General features: G+C 40.9%; 1 protein-coding gene across 2 annotated transcripts in view; it reads left to right on the forward strand.

Moving 5' to 3' along the window:
• Window positions 1-21,577, forward strand: part of LOC134866500 (receptor-type tyrosine-protein phosphatase mu-like) — a 142,919-nt gene that overhangs the window by 60,992 nt on the left and 60,350 nt on the right. For both annotated transcript variants that reach the window (XM_063886709.1, XM_063886710.1), the window contains exons 8-11: window positions 11,366-11,674; window positions 13,345-13,454; window positions 18,891-19,092; window positions 20,025-20,127. In XM_063886709.1, the coding sequence (XP_063742779.1) occupies window positions 11,366-11,674; window positions 13,345-13,454; window positions 18,891-19,092; window positions 20,025-20,127 (724 nt within the window). The remainder of the gene's footprint in view (window positions 1-11,365; window positions 11,675-13,344; window positions 13,455-18,890; window positions 19,093-20,024; window positions 20,128-21,577) is intronic.

Here is a 21,577-nt window from a genome sequence, read left to right on the forward strand (position 1 = left end):
ACAGACACATTTTGAATATGGATTGACAAAACCTTTGAGAAAAGCAAATACTTTCAACGTTTTGTTTCTCCGGTAGAAAACTTATTAGGAATTTGTGCATTCAAAATACCCTTGTCAAAGACGGTTACCTTTGACCCTTGAAAAATTGACCGTTTTTTATGCTCATTGTTTTTTTTGTTCCTCTACTGTGACATGTTTACATGCTTTAATGTCCAAAAAGCTCTTTATTTTTCTCATACTGTCTGTGCTGCAGCACCTCTTTTCACCCTCTGTCTGAAACCAGCTCTGGTTGGTTAGCTGGCCGGCTCTGATGTGATTGGTCAACCGTTTAGAGATTTGCAAGATCACATACAATGTGTTGGAGTGCTAGCCAATAAAAGCTGTGTGACACTGTGACTATGTATCAGAAGTAAACAAAGGGGTCCAATGGAGGTGTTTCAGGCAGGGGGGTGGAGTGTTTGAGAGAGAAACTCCCTCTGGAGGGAACACAGGGAGTTTAGCCTTTGCAGACCATTTACATGCACAACATCCTATATAACACACTACGGGAAAGGAAAAAAACCCCAAAACACAAGAGCCTATTCCATATTAAAAAGGCCATAGGGTGCACATGTATGCACCCTATGGCCTCTGCTGGCCGCTTGCTCTCTGGCGCTTTAAAAATGGCATGACATGACGTCCAAACACCTGCTCAGACTCCCGCCTCTGCCAAGTCCACATCTCCATCTATAAGTTGTCTCCATCTGCGCTCCGGCACCACGTGGGAGTATTCTCATCTGTTTGTTTTTGCTTTGCCATTCTGTTGCACAGAGTGCTATTAAACACTGGGGAAATGAGCGTTAATCAGGAATTAGCCCTCGCATTAAACACTCGTTTGTAACAGTGGAGAGTAGGGAGGAGCTGCCCAATTATGTTCTCCCACACCAAGGTTGCTTATTTACATTTAGCCTCCTGGTGAATTTTCCCAAAGACCAGGTCTGTTTTCATGCAAATGACAATGGCTTGCAACATGAAAATGAAAATGGTAGTAGTGGTAAAATACCCTTATCTGTACATAAGTACAATTATTTGTCACAGTGACATTGATGCTGGGACATAACATGAAGGACAAGTGTGAATGTTGCCTGAGTTAATGTTAAGTCGATTTACAAGCATACCTCTTCAATTATATACAAAGAAATCCTGCTTACTGTGACTTGTTTTTTAGAGAAACACATTATTTATAAATCTACAGAACATCATGACGGGTCGTTTGTAGTCAAGTATAGGTATAAATAAATATATGCATTCAGAAAGCACCCATTGCATGTGCAATATGTGTGTCAGTGGATCCTCAACACATCAAAAAGTGGTTGCTATCTTTGAACAGTTTGTGCCTTAAAGACTTATATATAGGCAAAGGTTACAAAGGGTAACTTGGGAAAAAAGTTGTCCTGTAATATTCACCTTGGCTAGAATAATCCTTAAAACTATTCTTCTGTACCTAGTGTCACGTAGCATAAATCATATCATAACTGCATAAGGTGTGAGCAGTACAGCCATGGTGCAGTTATTCTACATAGAACCAACTACATTTACTTAAATATGAAAGCAGCCCTGTGCCGATCTGTTTTATTCATAGAAATCCTGTCTGAAGAAAACTATCCCTTGAGATGTTTATGAATCACACACAAATCCCCACATCAAATCATTTAAGCTGTAGAGTTAACTGTTGTCATTGACTGAAAAATGTACCTTTTTGCTTTAACCATATTCTCTTTTTAAGGTTGCAAATTAATGCATTTTCCTACCATTGTTCAGCTAAAGGCTGTGCAAAATGCAACCTACAGTAAACAAAGTTTTATGTTTTCGAACACATTTCTAACAAACAATCAGCCGTCCGTTCATTTTGATTGACAAGAAGATTAAATGCCTTTACTATAAGCACAGTTAGGGCTCAATACCTATGCGTGAAGTAGAATGTTTCAATGTAAATTCAGGCGTCTGTGTTCACATGTCACCTGTGTTGAACTTGCACAAGATGCGATTCCCCATGTTCTGACAATGTGAAGCAACGGTGCGATAGACCTTGAGAGAAAAACTGATTGTTCATATTCTTATACGGTATGCTGCTGAGTTAAAGAATTAAAGAAGCAGAGCGACAGCCATGTAGCATCCTTTATACTCCAAGGACTGAGATACAGTACAGATCGACGATACTGTTTGCTAGAAATGTGTGGCATGTTATTACCTGCCAACCAGGTAACAGGCAACATCTTGCATTACTTGAGTCGCAGTGAGCCAGTTGACTTTACCTTTACTGATTTGGTTCAACCGAGCTTTACCGTTTTATTAACAATGATAGATTAATGATCTGTCAGCTATAACTGCTTTTTCATCCCCTCTATAGCTTGATGCATGTCAGCAGGGCAGCTAGCCTCACTGAGGTGATCCCTTTTATGATGCTCCCTTTCTTACAGCTGAGATTGAGCAGATCTGTCTCTGTGGCTCTGAAAGGGAACTGTTTGCTAGGTTTGATGTGTCTAATTAATGCTATTGTTGCCTCGAGGCTTGAATAGAAAGCCACTTCACCTCACCATCTCAGATAACGTTGGTCTGGTTTGTCACCGACAATAGCTGGCAATCATGTGACCTATAGGGGTTTATATACCGTCAGAGGCAAGGCAAATGAAAAGCCTAGGTTTGAAGCCCATTGAATTTGTGTTCCTTTCAGTGGGAGAAAAACAGGGTGGATTGAGTTTTTGGTGAGCAGGAAGGTTATAGGAGGACCACAATAAAAGTATTTTTTATCACAGCCAGTTGGAAGTATAATGGTGAATTGTGTTCTATGATATTGGCTGTGCAAAGGCAGATTGCATTTTTCTCAAGGACACATCTTCAAACAACTTCTGTCGCAAAGGACGGAGACATAGAGGGAGAGAGACTCTGCATTTATAGCCGTTTCATTATTATTATTTCCCTGATCTCTATCCCTCCATCTATCCGTTCCCAAAACACGACGGAACTGAGACTTTGAGAACAGATGTGCTCAAAAGATACTCTGGTGACATGCCCATAAACTTATTCTCTTCCTACTCTAGAGCTGCATCTTCAGATCTTCACAAACAATTATCATCGAGGTTGTTTGTAACCTCAGCTCTTAAGCCTCAAGAGAGTGATAAATAGCTGTAGTTTAGTCAGGCTTGAAAAGTTCCTTTTTTTCCCCCACTGTTTTTAAATTTGAACTGAAGTGCTTCTCAAGGTCTTTTAAATGTTTCTATTCCTTGTGTTTAATTATTCATGGTCTATCTGCTGTAATTTTTGTCACAGATTTTCTCCATCCTTTTGCTGAATTATAGATGTCCCATTCCCCTTGCTAGGCATCCAGGAAGCACTCATTCAGTCTGATTGTATAACTCTAACTCAAGAATATTTCTCTCGTCTCCTCCTCAACTAAAGGACAGGAATGTCAGTACGGTTTCGATTTATATCCTGAGTTCCCCCCACCTAGATAGCTAGATCTTGGATCCCATATATCTCCTAAGTAGGTGGCTCAGAAAACGCAGCAACCATTTCACAAAGTCAAGCGCCTCACTTTGATTTACACTCTCGGTAACACCCTGAGTTGAATGCGACACATGCAGGTTTTTGGCGACAAATGACAACGCCACACGGGCCATCTGGGGAGACCTGAAGTTGAAGAATCACCTTGGTAACCTCCCACTGCTCCTGTACAGATTGCGAGCCGGTCGGTAAATGAGGGCTTGTGTTCTTCCTGTGTGTAAGCCCTAACCACAGGCATTTTCCCCGGGAACCTGAAAACAAAAAACAAAGCCTGTCTGACAGTAAAGATGGTTGTGTGGGAATGTGTGTGTGTTAAGACGGATGGGGGAAGATGGGGTCATTCCTGCCTGTCACTCTGACCCCAATCACCGCACAGCATATTGGTGGAAACGAAATGAAAGATTGATTTAACCAGTTCCACCTCCGCTGCCTCTGCTCTTCCCATCAACTGGCTGTCCATTTGTTTTCATCCGGTTGGTGGGCTCACCTTTTGGCCCTCAGGAAGACTTGCTAGGTTTGTTCTTTTAATCCCTCTAAATGGTCAGTGAGCAGTAGAAACTACTTCCCTCTGACATTTTATACTCTGTTACTTATTTCATTCCCCTTTTTCCAAATCAAATTTTTCAAGTGCAACTTTTCATGATCTTCTTCTAGAAACGGTCTGCAAAGGCTAAAATCCCAAAGTTTCTTTCCCCTCCCCTGAGACGCCTCCATTGGACCCCCTTTTTTACTTGTGTAACATAGTGACATCACTATATAACACTCGCTGTTTTATTGGTTAGTGCTCCAACACGGGACACAGGGTGGGACATCTCTAAGCAGTTAACCAATCACAACAGAGCGGGCCATCCAACCAATCAGAGCAGACTGGACTGTAGTTTTAGATGCAGTGTGGCAAGAGGTGCTGCAGCAAAAATAAAGCACTTTTTGAACATTAAAGCATGTAAACGTGTCACAGTAGAGGCACACAATACAAATATGATCCCTGAAAATGAGCATAATAGGGCCCCTTTAAGTGCTTCACTGCTGTCATGGTACTAACTTCCTCTCCACTCCATTAGATAGAAGATAGAATCAGAGGATGAAACCCTCTTTATTTGTCACATACATGCACACAGCAGAGCACACACAGTAAAAATGGTCCTCTGCATTTAACCCATCCTAGTACTAGGAGGTGAACTGGGACCTCTCCAAGTAGCAGTCCACTTTCCATATTTCAAGTCTGTTCGAGGACTTGAACCAGCGACCCTACGATTCCCAGTCCAAGCCCCTACTTACTTAGCCACTGCTGGACAGAGGAATGTTGCATTGGCCGGGCATTAAATGATGCCTTCATGATTAATAAACTGTAGAACCCCATAAGCTTTAGTGGGCTCCTCCAGTATGATGCAAACCATGATGGGATTGAGTTACCATTATTTATTCATGAAATAAATGATTTCAATCTAAATATACAGTTTGTTTGGATTATCAGGCATGTACGTGAATGTTTTTGTGTTGTGAGTAGCAAACTATTTACTTCTTTGTTTTCAAACCACTAGCACTTGATTGATGCATTCTGCATGAACAGGATTGCACACTTCGCACCGGTGTCATGAACCAGTCAGTCGTACATTTACTACTAAAATATGCAAAACCTACTCTCTCCAGTAACTCCTGTATCCAACGTCAATTGAGGATATACACACTTGAACTTGTTAAGTAATAAAACTCTAGATATTGTCTCAGTAATCCACTAGTTTACCCAAGAGAAACCTTATGTAACATGAATTTCCTTTTAGTTCAGATCTTGGTCAAAATTGAAATAAAAAAAGGCCAACAAAAAGTAAAAAATGACCCCTTGGTTTGAAGCATATTCACTGCATTTACTCAGATTACTTTTTTAAGGCAGCATACAGTACGTTGGTCAATCATGAACAAATGAGCACTGACTTGGTATGACTTGACATTGTTGAGTCCTGTCATCGTCATCCTCCTGTGCTGGTGAGGTCTGTCTCACTTGGCCCCCCCCCCCCCCCCCCTCATGTTTTGGCTCTCCCTTTCCTATTCATTGCTGTGAGAAGGAAGGCGTTCAGCCATTCATCTCCACCCCTACAGCTTCGGGGGGGTTCATCAGACAAGGTGGCAGCCCAGCTCGGCCCAGCGCCGGGGCTCATTCTGTGGTTTCAATTCGATCCAGCACGTTGTAGGCCCCTCCGCCCCTCATCCTCACCCATCATGGCAGTCTCATTTATCACAGGGCCTATAAAGAGGGACTTGATAGAGTGAGGAGCGACCACCACCATTCAATAAATCCTTGTGATTATCCACGCCTCCAAGGTGTATGGGCAAAGTGTCTCATCGTGTGTGTGTGTGTGTCCTGAGCGTGTGGGCATTTGTCTCTGACTTTGTAATGGCTGTGCAGGCTGACGTTGGAACACAAGAGGTCGGTGTACAGTGCCTTTTTAAAGTGCTATCAATTATAACATGTGTACACGCGTCAACCCCAAGGCCTGGTTTGACTTGTTGCATTTGATGAACAAAAACCTTGGCAGTTCTCCCCCTCCCCCTCCTCTATCTTAGCTTTCTTTTTCCAATCCCTCCACCCACCCATCAACCCACACATTGACTCCCTCCATTTCTCCCCTCTTAACCGTCCCTCCCTCCCTCCTTTTCTCTTCCTACAGAGGATTGCATAGAGGAGCACTCTAGGAGGGTGATGGAGCTTTGATTGTCGGTTATCAAAAGCTATCATTACGGCTCGCTTCTGCGGGATATGAAAATGATTTCCTAAGTGTAAAACCCATGTCATTACCTCAATGGCCTCAGTGCTATCACTGAGATGTAATAGAAAGAGGCAAACAAATGTGCTCCCCTCCCCACCCGCCCAGCTCAAACAGAACACAGTGAATAACACACAGCAATGGAGAGATAAGTGACGGCAACACCAGGCCTCGTTGCCTGGAATGGAACACTTTACATGGAAACAGCCCTCCGACCAGAATTTAATCTTCGCCGTTGTCATGTTGTTTTGCTTCTGTCTACAACAAAGTCACCTGCGTGTGACGAGACCCGGCTGCCACTCTCCCGCAAGGAATCTGACAGTTTACATGCCATCCTGTGAAAGTCGAGGCATTTCTCTTTTTTCATCACCAAACAGCAACGCTTCCCCCGCCTCCTCCTCCATAACCTGAGCGTCGTTTCATCCTGATGAGATAGCGCCCGGTCTCAGGAGCCGCATTGACTTGACAGTGGTTTCTAATCATTGGAGAAGTAGTCCTTTCTTCCCCCCCCGAACCCCACCCCACCCTCTCGGTTGTGTTTGCTGAGCAGGGAGATGGAAGCGTATGCCAGCAGCAGGCTTTTCTGCTCTTAATCGATGTGGATCTGATAAAGATCCCGGCTTTCTGAATGACTCGTACGCTGCGAAGCCTGAGGAAGATCTGATAAGTGAATCGTTCTTCTGTACATATAGCCGGTAAGATGCTGAGGGACCAAATCTGCGCTGCTGTGCATGCGTATGGACACTCGCTTTAGTCGCATCAGACCGTAAACACACATTGTCCCCCCTCAAGCACGCACACACACACACACACACACACACACACACACACACACACACACACACACACACAGTTGTCTTGCAGTAAAATGGCTGTGCTCTGGACATGCCCAATTTGTTTCCTTTCATCCAGGACTAATGTCTCGCTCTACCCAGGGGCTAAGTACACCATTTGAAGCCCCCTCTAGGACAGACGGCTGCAACATGCGGTTATTTCTTTGTTTTTGTGTCATGTTTTTGGAGAAATCATGTTATCCCTACAGCTGCAGTACCGTGTATACAGGGCCCGTTCAAATTAACAAGACGCAATAATGTGCTGATCATTTCTAAAAACATCATTTAAATGTCATGCTGTAATGACAAAAAAATCACTAATAGTTCTATGTAAATGTCAAATACAAATTATTCAATTACACCGGCGAGTGTGGGGCAGGTGATAATTTGTTCACTGCTGGAATACCGATCCGGCTCTCACTGGAACTCCTTCTGTGTGCCCTGGCATAAGATAGACCTCAGTAATATCCTGCTCCAAGGGATGCTTTCATAGCCATTATTATAACTCTATTCCACTAGAAATATCTGCCATACTGGAGAGATATTGGAGTCATATTTTCAGTACTTTCACCCCAATGTCGCCCCCGGTGTGTGATAGCTTTTATGAATTGTAAAAGAAAAAAATGGTATGGATTTCAAGAGATAGCCCTGTTATTCCTTGTTGTGATTTGTGCTTGTGCTTTTGATACTGAGCCTCTTACTGCTCGGTCAATAAAACTAAACTAGCAGTCACAGTAGACTGGGATAATAGGCTCATCTCATCAGCTGTCATTCATGGGGCCTATTGGAAAGTGGCTGCACGGCCTCCCATCTACGCAGGGAAAGGTTTATAAAGGATATCAGCCATTCAGTGCTAGCCATTCATTTGAGATTAAGTGGTGGTAGAGGGTAGAGGGTGTTTTTTCCTTTTTATTTTCCTTCAAAGTCAACCATGACCATTCTCCGAAATGGATGAGGGTCGTTGTTGTTCATGAAAACAGATGATGTCATTCTGAGTCATGGGGCACAAGTTCTGATTGGGCGTCCGCCACAGATCCTCACGTTTTACTGCCTCCCTCAGACAGCTGGCATTTGCACTACAGGGAGCCAATGGGGTAACAAACAATTAGCCCTTTCTCAACAAAACTGCAGGGAGTGGCTATAGAATAGTCACAGGAGCTGTTTACTAAATGGTCAATATTCTTTTATGTACCTTCGCTATCACTGCTGGTGCACTAGCAGAAATATGTCTACAGGGGCCGTATTATGCGCATTTTCAGGATCATATTTGTATGTTGTGCCTCTACTGTGACATGTTTCCATGCTCTATTGTTCAAAAAGCTCTTTATTTTTCTCATACTCCCTGTGCTGCAGGACCTCTTTTCACCCTCAACAATGCGTTGGAGCGCTAGCCAATAGGAGCGCTACAGTTACATAGTGATGTCACTATGGGAGTGTGGCAAAGAAACCCCCTTTGGAGGAAACTTTGGGATTTTAGTCTTCTAGCCCCGAACCAAAATGACAAATGAATTGCATCTAAAGCTAAATAATGAATTCCTCTTGTTTAATGTTTGCTCCTATGTATGTGGCACGGGCGATTTTTCTCAAAAATGATATTATTCACAATTGATTACATCTTGTTATGCCACACAAACATACAGGTATAAATCATACAAAATGAAAAACAGAAAAAGAACAAGGGCAAGGAGCCGCTTGCCTTATGTCTCCCCATGTTGTTGTTCTACAGATATTATAAATAATGTTTTGTTTGCATACTCGTATAAGCTCATCTGTCACAAACATCGCATTTATTTAACATAATGCATGTAAAGCTAAATAATTGCTTCTTATTTCGATTTTTTCCTCCTCTTTATGTGGCATGGTTCATTTCCACAATTATATTATTCACAAGTGATTCAGAGTCTTGTTGGCGTCTCTCCATTGGCTAGAATTAGGGTACAGTGGACATTATCTGCGATGTTCCACAAAGATGGAAGTGTGACATTCTCCTCGAACGCTCCAGGAATGAGACTTTCCTCCCCGCCGCTCCTTCATGTCTTCTTGAGATTCACACTTTGGTGCATTTGTCACTTTGAGAGCATGTGTTTTAATTTGATTTCTTTGCCTGGCCACACTGCAATTCTCTGTGCTTTTAGTGTAACCGTTGCCTACTGTGTGCAGCCAACAGATAGTTCCGCAAATAAAAGGGGTTTAAACCTCTATTTTCTGGATAGCTTTTTCTGACATTGCATCGTATTTGAAGATGCCTGTCCATCCTGATTCTTCCCAGTTCTGTGTTGGAATCTATTATTTTGAAAGTGAGAATACATTCGTTTAAAATCTCACTTAAAAAAGAAAAATTGCATCTATGCTTCTGCTCCACTATTGTTTGCTGCTCCAGAGGACATGGCTTATTATTGTCTGTTGGCATTTATGCTGAATATTTGATCCTTTTGAAGATAGGTTTACTATTTCTATCAAATTCTAACAATTATTAGAGGTCAGTAGTACAGTAGGGTCTATGCAAAGGATTACACTCTATCAAAGGAGTATATTTTCAAAAGATTTAACAATATTCTCCAGTGTAATGCAAGCTTTAATGGACTCTTAGCTAGTAGAAGAGGGTTTGCTTTTATAAAAGCCAATAGACCTTCATATACTGTCAAGGATTTCAGTAGTAGTTTTTTTCAACTCTGTGAATACAAAGTAAGGATATAAATGTTTTTATTAAAAGAAGTTACGTGTTCTTTATTTCTCCTTGCTTTCTTTTTTCATTATTGGAAAGATGTTTGCTCTTCCTGACACTTTTTTTTCATTTGCTCATGTATTGTACGCTTCACATCAACATCCCATTCTCCATCTGTTTTTAACACCTCTCCCTCCGCCTCTTGCTGACCCTCCTAATGCTATTTCATCTGCCCCATGAAAGCGCGGGAGAGATCACATCCTTTTGTTTCTCCTAATGAAAACTGAAAATGCTCGATCTTTCATTCAACAAGCAGCCGCATTTATTTTCCCTCACTGCTCTTCTTCCTACATTGTCCTCTCAATTGTACAAGCTTCAAATTTCCATTCAATCCTGTCTTGTAGCATTTTACTGGAAACTTTATCTCGGTGTTAATCGTTCCTGTACATTTTTAGTTGGAAATGATCTTTATTTAGGCTGTCTTGTGTGGATCATATTCGAAGGATGCCAACAGTTTTATTCATATCGATTCTTGCTTGTTTGTCATGTCTTTTGTAAAAAATGAACAGCTTGCTGGAGATCCAGTCCAGTCTAGCCCCATGCACCTCCTGAATGTTAAACATGGCTGCTGTTGCTGCCTCTGAATTGCTGGACTGTGTCTCCTGGGGAACGGGGAAATTGAGCCCCGGCTCTTCCTAATAGGTGGTAAAGTGTTAAGTTCCAGAGAAATGGACTGCGAATTTAACCTGGAATGGAAATTGATCCCATTACCTTGTGCTTGGGCTGCTTTCCTCCCATAGGTAGGAGAACGAGAGAGCAAAAGAGAGAGAGAGAGTAAAATAGACCGGGGAAGCATAGAGAGAAGAAAGAGAGAGCAGGAAATAGAAATGGTAGAGGCACAGAAAGGGAGAGGAAATGAGGATGGGGAATGGAGAGAAAATAGGGGGAGAAGAGATGGAAAGCGAGAGGAGAAAATGGAGAAAGTTGAAGAGAAAAGGCAAGGAGACAGAGTATTTGTGATTAGAGGTGATAGGATGGCAGTGGGGGTTGTGCTCTGCCTGGATTGGCAGGCTGGCTGACTCTGTATCACTGTGGTGCTAATAGCAGACCGCCACTGGGTCGAGATGAAAAAAGGCAGAGGACAAGGCAGAAGAGGCAGAGGAACGGCACGCTCTGAAGGGATGATACACCTCCTGCTGAGGGGTTCCACCAACAGACCTGAGCTGTCCTGGTGTGAGCCGCTGCTGTGAGACCAAGTTAGCAACGGTGATGGGATGTGGCAATGCTCAGTATCAGGCTGTGGCTTTGAAATTTCTAAAATATTTTCTGGGAAAGTAAATCCCAAACAGAGCAAATGGTATTTCAACATGAAAAACAGAATGTCTGGTTGTAGAATTTCTTCAACCCAAAGGAACATCCCCTTCCCTGTGCCCTGGCAAAGACCTTTAATAATGTCCTTGATTTTATTGAAACTATCTTGCACAACCTTCCCTTTCATTTGGCTTAATTGATTATCTTCATGCATGCTCACGCTCGTCTCCCCCTCTGTCCAACCCTGCCAGAGCCCATGCACGGCCCACAAAAGCTGGAAGTGGTGGACATCCAATCCAAACAGGTGACGCTGCGCTGGGTGCCTCTGGGCTACAACGTGACCCGCTGCTACAGCTACAACCTGACCGTCCAGTATCGCTCCAAGGTGGCCGGCAAGGAGGAGACCCGCGAGGAAGTGGTGTATGACACCCAGAGCCGCGATCCTCAGCACACCATCCACAACTTGACGCCCTTCACCAACCTCAGTGTCAAGATGGTGCTGCGCAATCCAGAGGGGGTCAAGGAGAGCACGGAGCTGGAGGTCCAGACTGATGAGGATGGTAAGAGTGATGCGAGGTTACTTCCTGTTCAGTCAGGAAGAAATACAAAAGAGCTTTTTTGCCTTTGTTTGAAAGTACAGATAGGTTGAACAAATATCTAAAATCCCACGCACCAACCCAGATGCCCTTACTTTTTAATTGAGGAAAATGTCCAACAATAATTTTACAACAGAACTATCTTGTGCTGTCAATAAGACAGACAATGTAAGGACAGAGGACCAGGTAAATGAATACAATTCAGAGGACAGATGAGTCTTATTCAGGAGGAAACACAGGTTGCTAGCATATATGGAATTAAAGTTAGCTATTTCTTCAAAAAGGATCAATAAATCCTCAAAATGCATATTTAATTTTTGAAAGAAAAACACCACTGCCCTTATTTAGGCAGACTGAGATGGTAAGGTAGGAGATTAAAAGTATCCAAAACACTTATTGGATAAAGCAATCATTTTCGAAGCGTTAGCGCCATATTTAATAGCTTTGGCTGACAAAGATTTTGCTGAATTATTTCAAGGTAAGTTACCTGTCAATAATAGAGAAGAAATAAACTAAAACCAAAGATTCAAATACATATATTAAAACTATAATATTTAAGATATGACATTTTAGGAATTTAATATACATTACTTGTGTACCTTATTTTAGAGGAGGAAAAAAAGCATAGCAGGAAAAATTACCTTTTTATTATAATATTTGAGACATTTTGATCTTAAATATGGGTGGATAATTCTCACCTGATCATAAAAAGCTGGCACAAAAGGTCAACTTCGGGATTCTGCAAATATTGTTAGGGGAGCACACGAGTCAAACGGAAATCTTCTGTGTCGTCTGGTTGTTTCACCTCCTTCAAAGATGAAAGATCACCCATGTTGCATCAGCAGACACAGGAAATGAACTCTAAAGAAGTCTCAAGGAACCCAGGCCATCCAGATAACAAACAGGCTCAGCTGACGAAAAAGAGAGTCTTGTCATGTCTGGCTCAGATATCTGAGGTTGAAAACATGAAAGTGGCAACTGCTTCTGACTTCTGTGTGTGTGTCTGTGGATATGTGTGTGATTAGAGTCCCATGGGAACAGTACAGACAGGGTGTATCTGCTGTTGCATTCCTGAAGACATCTCCTCATCATTCTGTTTCGCTTACAGAATGAAAGCAATTCGGATGAGGGGTTAAAGGACCAGATTTCTTTGGCAGTATATTTCAGCTCAAGTAAACAGCAGAACGATTAGAATTCCTACTATTCCCCCTGGGGTTACTAGTCCATCTTTGTTTCCAACATATTTCCATCTGTAGGAAAGGGTTTTGCTGTTAAACATGTCGGCGTGTTTTGAGGGACAATGGCGACGATAAATCTCACAAATTCCTATTAAGCTTCGTTTGACTTTGGCTCACGGCCATTTGTGTACTAGGTCCTTGAAGAGCTATTTTATTGATTGTTTTATGCACATCAGCACGGACTGCTGGGGTGTGTAAATCATAAAAGAAAACACTGAAGCTGCAAAGTAAGAACTTCTTTTATCCAAATTTTACTTTCAAATATGCACAGAAGAGGGGGGGGAAATCCATAATACGAACTCGAAAGAATCGTACTGTGTTTGCTTTTTATACACCTTGAACAATTTCACTCTGTCACCAGTTTTAAGAAAGGTCTCTGTGATATTTTTTCCACAGTGCCAGGGGCTATTCCCCTGGAGTCCATTCAGGGCAGTGCCTACGAGGAGAAGATCATCCTGAAGTGGAGAGAGCCGGCGCAAACCTACGGGATCATCATTCAGTTTGAGGTACACGAGCACCAGGGTTAGCAAAATGTTGAGCAGCCTTTGAGTGGAAAACAGACTTCCAATATGAGGCTGTTTCTTTTTTTTCTCCTTCCTCCTCTCTATGGATCATGTGCATATGGGCATCAGTGTACAGAGCTGTCAGAGAAACGTTCAAATAGATTTTATGATCATGTGATTCAGTTTATTGACTCGAGCTTTGGTTTGAAAACAAAGTGAATCTGCTAGTTGGGGAACAGTTATTCATTAAGTGAGATAAAAAGAAGTATATATTATTGAAAGATCCAGCAGATGTATGCATATCGTAAAACATAAAGCGGAAATTGCACATATTTGAATATTGCGCGTTAGTAGTTAGTAGACTTAGTCAGGTGTCATATCCAGCCAGAGATTGAACTGACACTAAAACAAAGTGATAGCATGAGTGCAGACTGTTAATCGTTTTAAAGGGTATGAGTGAATGTTGAATATTCTTGACTCTATGTCTTTCACAATTGGCTCTTTTGGTTACGTCTCATTGTCCTAAAGATGCATTGTGTAGTAGGCTTACATATCCACTTTCCTTATCTCTGCAACACGATAAATAAAGGTCATAGACGGTACCGGTATATAAGAAACGTTGTTCATTTTTTAAGGTTTTGAATTAAAATTCTGGGCATATTTTACACAATGCACCTTTAAATGTCTCTGTTATATCTACTGTGTTTTAAAGCCATTAAGTGCATTCACCTTAACTGTTTAAACCAGCCTGTAATTCGACCGATCACATAAGCTCCATGTTTGTGGAACAAAACCAAATCCGTTTGCTAAAGCCACAATTTTCACTGTAAACCTATCTCAAGGTTCCCTTTTTTATAAAGCAAAACCCAAGTGTGTTTCACAGTAGTTAATTATTTAACCGGGAGAGAATCATCTTCAATCCGCCAAGAACTTCAGTACTTCGACACATGAGCGACCTCTAAAGAAAACACTATGTCTGAAACACGCCTCAATCACGTATCACGATTCAGCACCCAGCAAATGTTGACATAAGGCTCCAAACGGCCCTTTCCAGCCTTGTCTGGGAGTGGCATTGAGTCTTGAATAATAGAAACAGTCTTCACACACACACACAGGCGATATATGTACACATTGATCTTAACCAGCTTAAGGTGGAAGTAATCCTCCCGCTTTTCCCAAAGATTGATTCTCCTCTGTTGATTCTCCCTCATTCGCCCTTTGCTCACGTTTGATATTTTGACTAGGTTAGCAATCATTGATGCGGCTGTTCTCCATACGAGGAGAGCAGATTGAATAGTAAAAGAGATTCAATCAGGGTCGCTGTATAGGTTGCTCTATCCTCTGCCATGCTCTATCAGATGAATGAAATATGACTTACTCTTGTATCGGCACAGATATTTCAATCCAGGCCGGAAAGTCTTAAAATCCTCAGAACAACAAAGCAGTGTTTATAAAGTGTGTGTAGTGCAGTGTTGTTCAGCTGTATGGCACTTAGAGGTGCCGACAGCATGCAGGAAAACATTGTCTATAAAAACAGTAGGTTTACCACACACTTAATCACTTTTAGAGCAACATGTTTCAGCTGTTTATCTTTTTAAAATTTCATGGTACAAGGAAAAGCATTCAGAGCAAATGGCGTGGTTTGCAAAGCCGCTTTGTCAGATTCACTCATATTTACGTTGAGGCAAATGTGTTTCACTTTATAAAATACCCACTGCAGGCTATTATGTTCGTACGCCGCAGCAATCACTTCTCTCTGTGTAGGTCTAGAAAGCCTTTACAGTATGGTAATGTGCCGAGTTGAAGTCAACAATAAGTCACCAAAATTGTCGTATAACTAATTTTTCACGTGGCCCACATTAACAGTGTTTTGTGTCTGCTTGATTATTAATTTCACTCCCAAGTTTTCTGTTTCTGTGAACCATAATCAATTTAGAGGTATAAATGGAAAAACCTGGTTTAGTTTGTTTGCGTTATGGGAGAAAAGGATTTTTGCTTTTGGGGATGTGGGGGTAGGTTTGCCTTTTTATGCTTTTTGGGGGTTTTCCCTTTCCTGTTTGTTCTACAGGTTTTTGTGCATGTAAATGGTCTGCAAAGGATACAATCCAAAAGTTCCCTTGAAAGGTCGTCTCTCTCCCACACAATCTCCCCCTGCCTAAAACGCCTCCATTGGACTACTTTGTGTACTTCCCTAACTATATGACATCACTTTGTAACACTCATGCTTCTATTGGCTAGGGCCCCAACACATTGTGCGTGATAGGCTCAAAGAAAGTGGTTTCCCAATCACAGCAGAGCCGGCCAGCTAACCAATCAGAGCAGACTGGGCTCTGGATTCAGATAGAGGGTGAAAAGAGGTGCTGCAGCACAGGCAGTATGAGAACAATAAAGAGCTTTTTGAACATTAAAGCAGGGAGACATGTCCCAGGAGAGACAGAAACTAACAAATATAAACCTACAAATAGCATAATATGTCCTCTTTTTAATATTTGGGAGGATGTAAATAGTTCATTATTATATTACATTTTATAAGTTTTGCTCATTGGTATGGCTGGGTGTCCATAAATGTAAAGATGTCTGCAGTACTTTAAATATCTGGTATTTATATAGAGCAAAGCAGCATTGTAAATGTTTTCTAACATAATACAGAATCGACTTTATTTTACAGCGAGAGAGATTACTTATATTGATATCATCCTGCCAAATGAGGTATATCAAGCAGCAGCATGATCCAGGTGTGTCCCCTTCAAACCACTACAGTCTGGCTCCCTGGTTTAGAAAAATAAACCACAATGCATCCTGCCGGTATTCCCCTGAAGTTGCTTCTTATAAGTCAGGACCTTGCTTTGATTTGACATTATCAAAGGACTCAAAGTGAAATACGTCTGACAAGGCCTGATATCAAAGAGATTTCCGCTCCATTCCTTTCTGACCAATCTCTGCGAGTGCCATTTCATTGGCAGCCTTTCAGACTGACACAAGCCAGTTTCTCTCTGAAGGTATGCTGCAGGTTTACCAAACAATCCTTGTTTATCAGTCATATTTAGTCAGGTTTCTGAGCTAGCATTTGATTTATTATATTAAAGCTGTTGTAAGCTGGGAATAACATAAAAAAGTACTTTAGTTCCATGCGATTTTCAGCATAATCAACAAACTTATCCCTTAAATTTAGATTATTAATATTTACTGTAGGTCTATCTGAAAAGGTTAAAAATCTTCTGTGAATAGAAGTATTAAGCAGAGTTTAGGTAGGTTTTCAGTTCAACGGCATTTTATTTTATGACAGAACAGAGTACACAGTATTTTTTATCAACAGTTAGCTTTCTTCAATATTGTATGAGCAAAGGTGCCTGAGATTATGCAGGCATTTATATTTTATGAAGGCTGAATAAACTCAACATTTTCCCCGCTCAGATACAAAAATGTAAGCCAGTGTGATTTGAAAAGCCTAATACAGCAGATCGAGTAATAGTAAGCCAGCTCAAATTAATTTGCTAAAACATTCTCCATTATTTTTCCTGTCAGCTCCATTATAATTGTTAAAACCTGTCCATGTGCCCACTGTTGACAAGTCATTTCAAATTCCTCTCCCTGAAATGTTATGATATAGGATTTGGCATCACAGACTCATTTCCCAGACAAAGACTAAATGAGAAGGCCTCGAAGCATTTCAAAACTTGATGGACACAAATAATGCAGCACTCCTAACTCCTTTTGTGTTTCTTAATTGTAATTATAATGGAGGTTTTCCTTTACCAGCAGAGGCATTCTCTTAAAGTGGGACTTTACAGTTATTCAAAATGGATATTAGAAGAAAAAAAAACACTCACCTTAATGCCTCCCTCCAGAGCTCCCTGTGTTTATTAATGGAGAAGGAATACATTAAGTGTATTTCCTCTCTCCTTTAAACCAAAGGCTTTTGTGTCAGCTTTGGCTTTCACAGTAGAGACTAACAGCTGTTATGAAACAACTCCTCTCCACAGACCTCTCATACCTCTCTCATTTTTTGAAATGCCAGCTTAAAGCCTTGTTGACATAGTCAGAAGCTTGCACAAAAAAAGAGAGCTACTTACCTCAATTTAAGACTTTTTGAAGATTTCTCTGTGGCATTTGGCTTTGCTGAAAAGAACAGCAGAGACAGCCAAACTAATAAAAAACTTTTGTATTGTTTTGGAATACATCATTTAAAAAAATCAATATGTTATTTCAAAAAGTTCACTGATTTGTTGTCATTTAAGCATGTCATGTGTTTAAAATCAAAGGGTTTTACATGACAATACAGAGAGTCTAAAGCCATACTCCTGGCTCTGTGAGGCTTTACTTAGCATGGTGTTGCTTTAAGTTAAATGCTCTTCATGCTAACATGCTCCCATTCAAATTCTAGTATAGTGTTTACCATCTGTCTATGGTTAGCAGGCTAACGTTTGCTATTTAGTTTTAAACATGAAACACAGAGGATTGAGTATTGAAGATACTATTGCATTTACATGTAGCTGTAATAAGCGGTGTATACCTTCAGTTGTTTTTTAATAAGCATATACACAAAGAAGGACATTCTCTCTCTCTTTTTTTTTGGGTCTGTTTATCAGATATTGCAACTTTTCAAAATAACACAAATAATTGTGCAAATGAATCTTCTCCTTTCCTACCATCCCCCAGCAGAATTTAACTGAAAGAAAATACTGAATAGTTAATAGAAAGTTCAAAATACCCAAACTAAAATATAGCTAGCTGCATGCAGCAGTACCCAGGATCCATGTACGCCGCATGTTGCACAGATGGCATATTTGCCATTGAGCTACGATGATGATGTGTGGGCTGAGTTTAATGGCAAGTAAATATGTTTTGCCGCTGACAATCATCTGGTTTTATCTCCCTAAGGAAGGCAGGAACATAATACTCTGCAATAGGAAGAATTATGTTGTGGCTTTCTGTAGAAATAGCAGAGTGGTGCAGAAGGGGAAGTGGAACAATGGAATGAAAAGCTGCAGAGGCCTTTTTTAAAATTCACTTTATGAATGATATGCATGTAAACAAAAGTGCATTTGTGGGTAAGATGTATCTTTTAAGGATTAATGTATGTGTTTATGACTCTAAAAGCATTCTTACAACCCCTCCACAAACTTTATTTAATTTCTCTCCCTAATTTTATTTTATATTTGTTTGTTTTTTATTTCTTTTTTTACAGGGAAAACTCAATAAGCCAATATTTAATAACAAATACATATTTTTATGGTAATGTTCATAAGTTTACTTTTTTATAATTAATGAAGAAACTATAAATTAGCATGAGTTGAATAGCTTGAGCTTGCTGAGCCTTTTGGGTGCCTCGTGAAATAAAACTTCAAACGCTTTCTTTGCATGCTTTCAGTTCCTTCTCGAGGACAGCTGAGTACCAGAGGCCGCTATCAGAATATTCATCGTTTCCTTCCTTCCTAGATCTCCTACAAGGCTGTGAGCTCCTTTGACCCCGAGCTTGACCTCTCCAACCAGAGTGGGAAAGTAGTGAAGTTGGGCAACGAGACCACCCACATGTTCACAGGCCTCTACCCCGGCTCTACGTACTCCTTCACCCTGCGCGCTAGCACAGCCAAGGGCTACGGCCCCCCTATCATCACCCAGTTCACCACCAAGATTTCAGGTCAGTCGGGTCAAAAGCATGGCCACTCAGTGTGTGGATGAAGTGGAATAAGTAGTGGAGCACTTACTGCCGCATGAGTCCTTCGAGTCCAAATGTGAGGAGGAAAAATGGAACTTGATTATAACTAGAAGAAAGAAAGAAAGAAAGGAAGCACTAATTTCATTTATGTTGTCCGGAGGGTAAAGGACTAAAGTAAAGCGAGTGGATCTTTATTGTGAAATCAACGCACATTGCCAAATAAATCAATTATCTAATGCATAATGTTGTTTTACAAAATATCTTAATATGTCCTCTGGAGTCTCTCAGAACTGCATCCATGGCAACTGTCTGATATTCAGAAATAACAGACCACATAAATCCATCATTGACCAATCAGGAGCGAGTATTCAATATTTATATCATTTCTTTAAATAAGCTCAAATGTTGTATCTCCTCTTTTACTCTGTTGTTGCTCTAATTGAATAAATGATGGTTCTGTTTTGTTGAATATTGCTATTCTGCCTGGAAATTAAAATCATTTGAACTCCATTCTCAGATTGCTTAAAGATAAAATGGGTTATAGTTTCCATGGCTTGATTCAGATCAGGACTAAGAGGCTAGTTGGCCATTTCTCTTAGTTTTGCACATTTTTATATTGTGGTCCATGTGCACTACTTCAAAGCATTTCTTTTGGCAATATACTGTGAATACGTGACAGCAGCAAATGTTTCACTCCTCTGTTATTGCTCTACTTAATGATTAAATGATGGTGCTGTAAAGGGAAAAGGCAGTAAGTGCTCAGTGTAAAAGTGAGAAAATTGACAGGGATTTCTTTCTATTTACTGCGAAGCTGAATGACTCATTATACGACACGATGCTGACTTAAATTGAACTGTTTTGAAGCTTTGCATTGCAGCGTAGTAAAGACCCATAATGTTTGGTTTCCTCCTTAGCTCCTTCCATGCCGGCATATGACCAGGAGACCTCTCTGAACCAAACGGACAGCACCGTCACTGTTCTGCTGAAACCTGCCCAGAGCAGAGGGGCACCCGTCAGGTACGCTTTCACAATCACACACACATAGCACAACAACAAAACAGCACATTAAAACACCACAAACCACCATCAGCAACAGAAAATTATCAAAGAGCTTGTGTTATCAATACCCCACCATGCAGGGAAATTGCCAGGATATTCAGTACCTTACTGTGCGCTTCTCTTTTTCTCAGCTTTATTTGTTTGTGGATTTTGATCCTGTGAAAAAAAGAATCACATCCCTTTGAAGATGAGAACAAAACCCGGTGCAGCCAAGGCTAGCTTCAGGATCTCTTTCTTTTACAAGTCTTTTATGTAGCGGGCTGCCCACCCCGAGCCACCGCAGGCTTTCTGCGAAACGGAGGAATTCTGCCTGCTTGATGCTGCATTTGTTACTCATTATAAGGGAAGCAGTGCGGCTGTACTGTGTAAAGAAAATGCCAAACTGTTGGGCAAAAGTCATCATTTTGGTTTACCCAAGGCCACTGCAGGCCTCTGGGAGCAGAAATGCTTTCTTGATGATCTTTTTGTTCGTCAGTATTAGCTGTTACGCTTGTTCTGTCAATGCAGCCTTAACAGTTTTAATCAGCCTTCAATTAAATGATATTCTCTCTTCAGGTTTATTTTTCTGTACCAAAACCTTAGTTTTATTGCATCTCAAATGATTGTTTGTATATCATGTATAAAAATACATAAAATGATAGCAGTTATTTCATCAGGAAAAAGGCATTCATTCATAAATAAGGCATAAAGTAGGTCATTTGCTTGACAATTTTAACTATTCTCTATTTTTAAACTCTTGATGTCCATAATTACTACACAATGTGATGTGTTGGAGTACATAATTAGTCCACACATTACAGAAATATAATCAGATTTTTGGTAAAAAGGCTCATTTCGGTCTGATGCACTCTTTCTGTGTTGTAAATATGAAAATTAAAGTACAATTAGGTTAGCCTAGACCTGGAACTACAGGAAATCAGATAGCCTACCAGCACAAACAAGACATGTTAATTAGCTAGCTTCAGGGGTGCTGGTAGACAGATTCACCTTCATATTTAGCAGATAAGAGAGTGGTATTGATCTTATCTTTTGGCAAAAAAGCAAGCACATCTCCAGAGATGAAACTAAATCCTTTCAACTAAATGCAGATAAAAGAACGATATGCCGTTCTACATCCTTCCTAGGTCAAAAGCAGAAGTTCGCAGTAGTGCCAATATTAAAGGAAAGAAAAGACCCTAAAAATAGCACAACAGAGGGACCCTTAAAGAGTGGGTTAACTCCTTCATACGAGTAGTGATAAATGCTTCTGCTCCCTGTAAAACTCAATTTTACACTATCACCTCATCTGAGTCCTTTAAAGATTACAGCCTGGAGATCTTTAGTCAGGCTTGTCAGCTCATGTTTACCGTATGTGCAGCTGCCCAGATTAATGCCCCGGTGCCAAATGGAGAGAGGCCTGAGCAAAAAA

The sequence above is a fragment of the Eleginops maclovinus genome, chromosome 6, assembly GCF_036324505.1.
Source record: "Eleginops maclovinus isolate JMC-PN-2008 ecotype Puerto Natales chromosome 6, JC_Emac_rtc_rv5, whole genome shotgun sequence".
In the NCBI taxonomy this organism is placed as follows: Eukaryota; Metazoa; Chordata; class Actinopteri; order Perciformes; family Eleginopidae; genus Eleginops; species Eleginops maclovinus.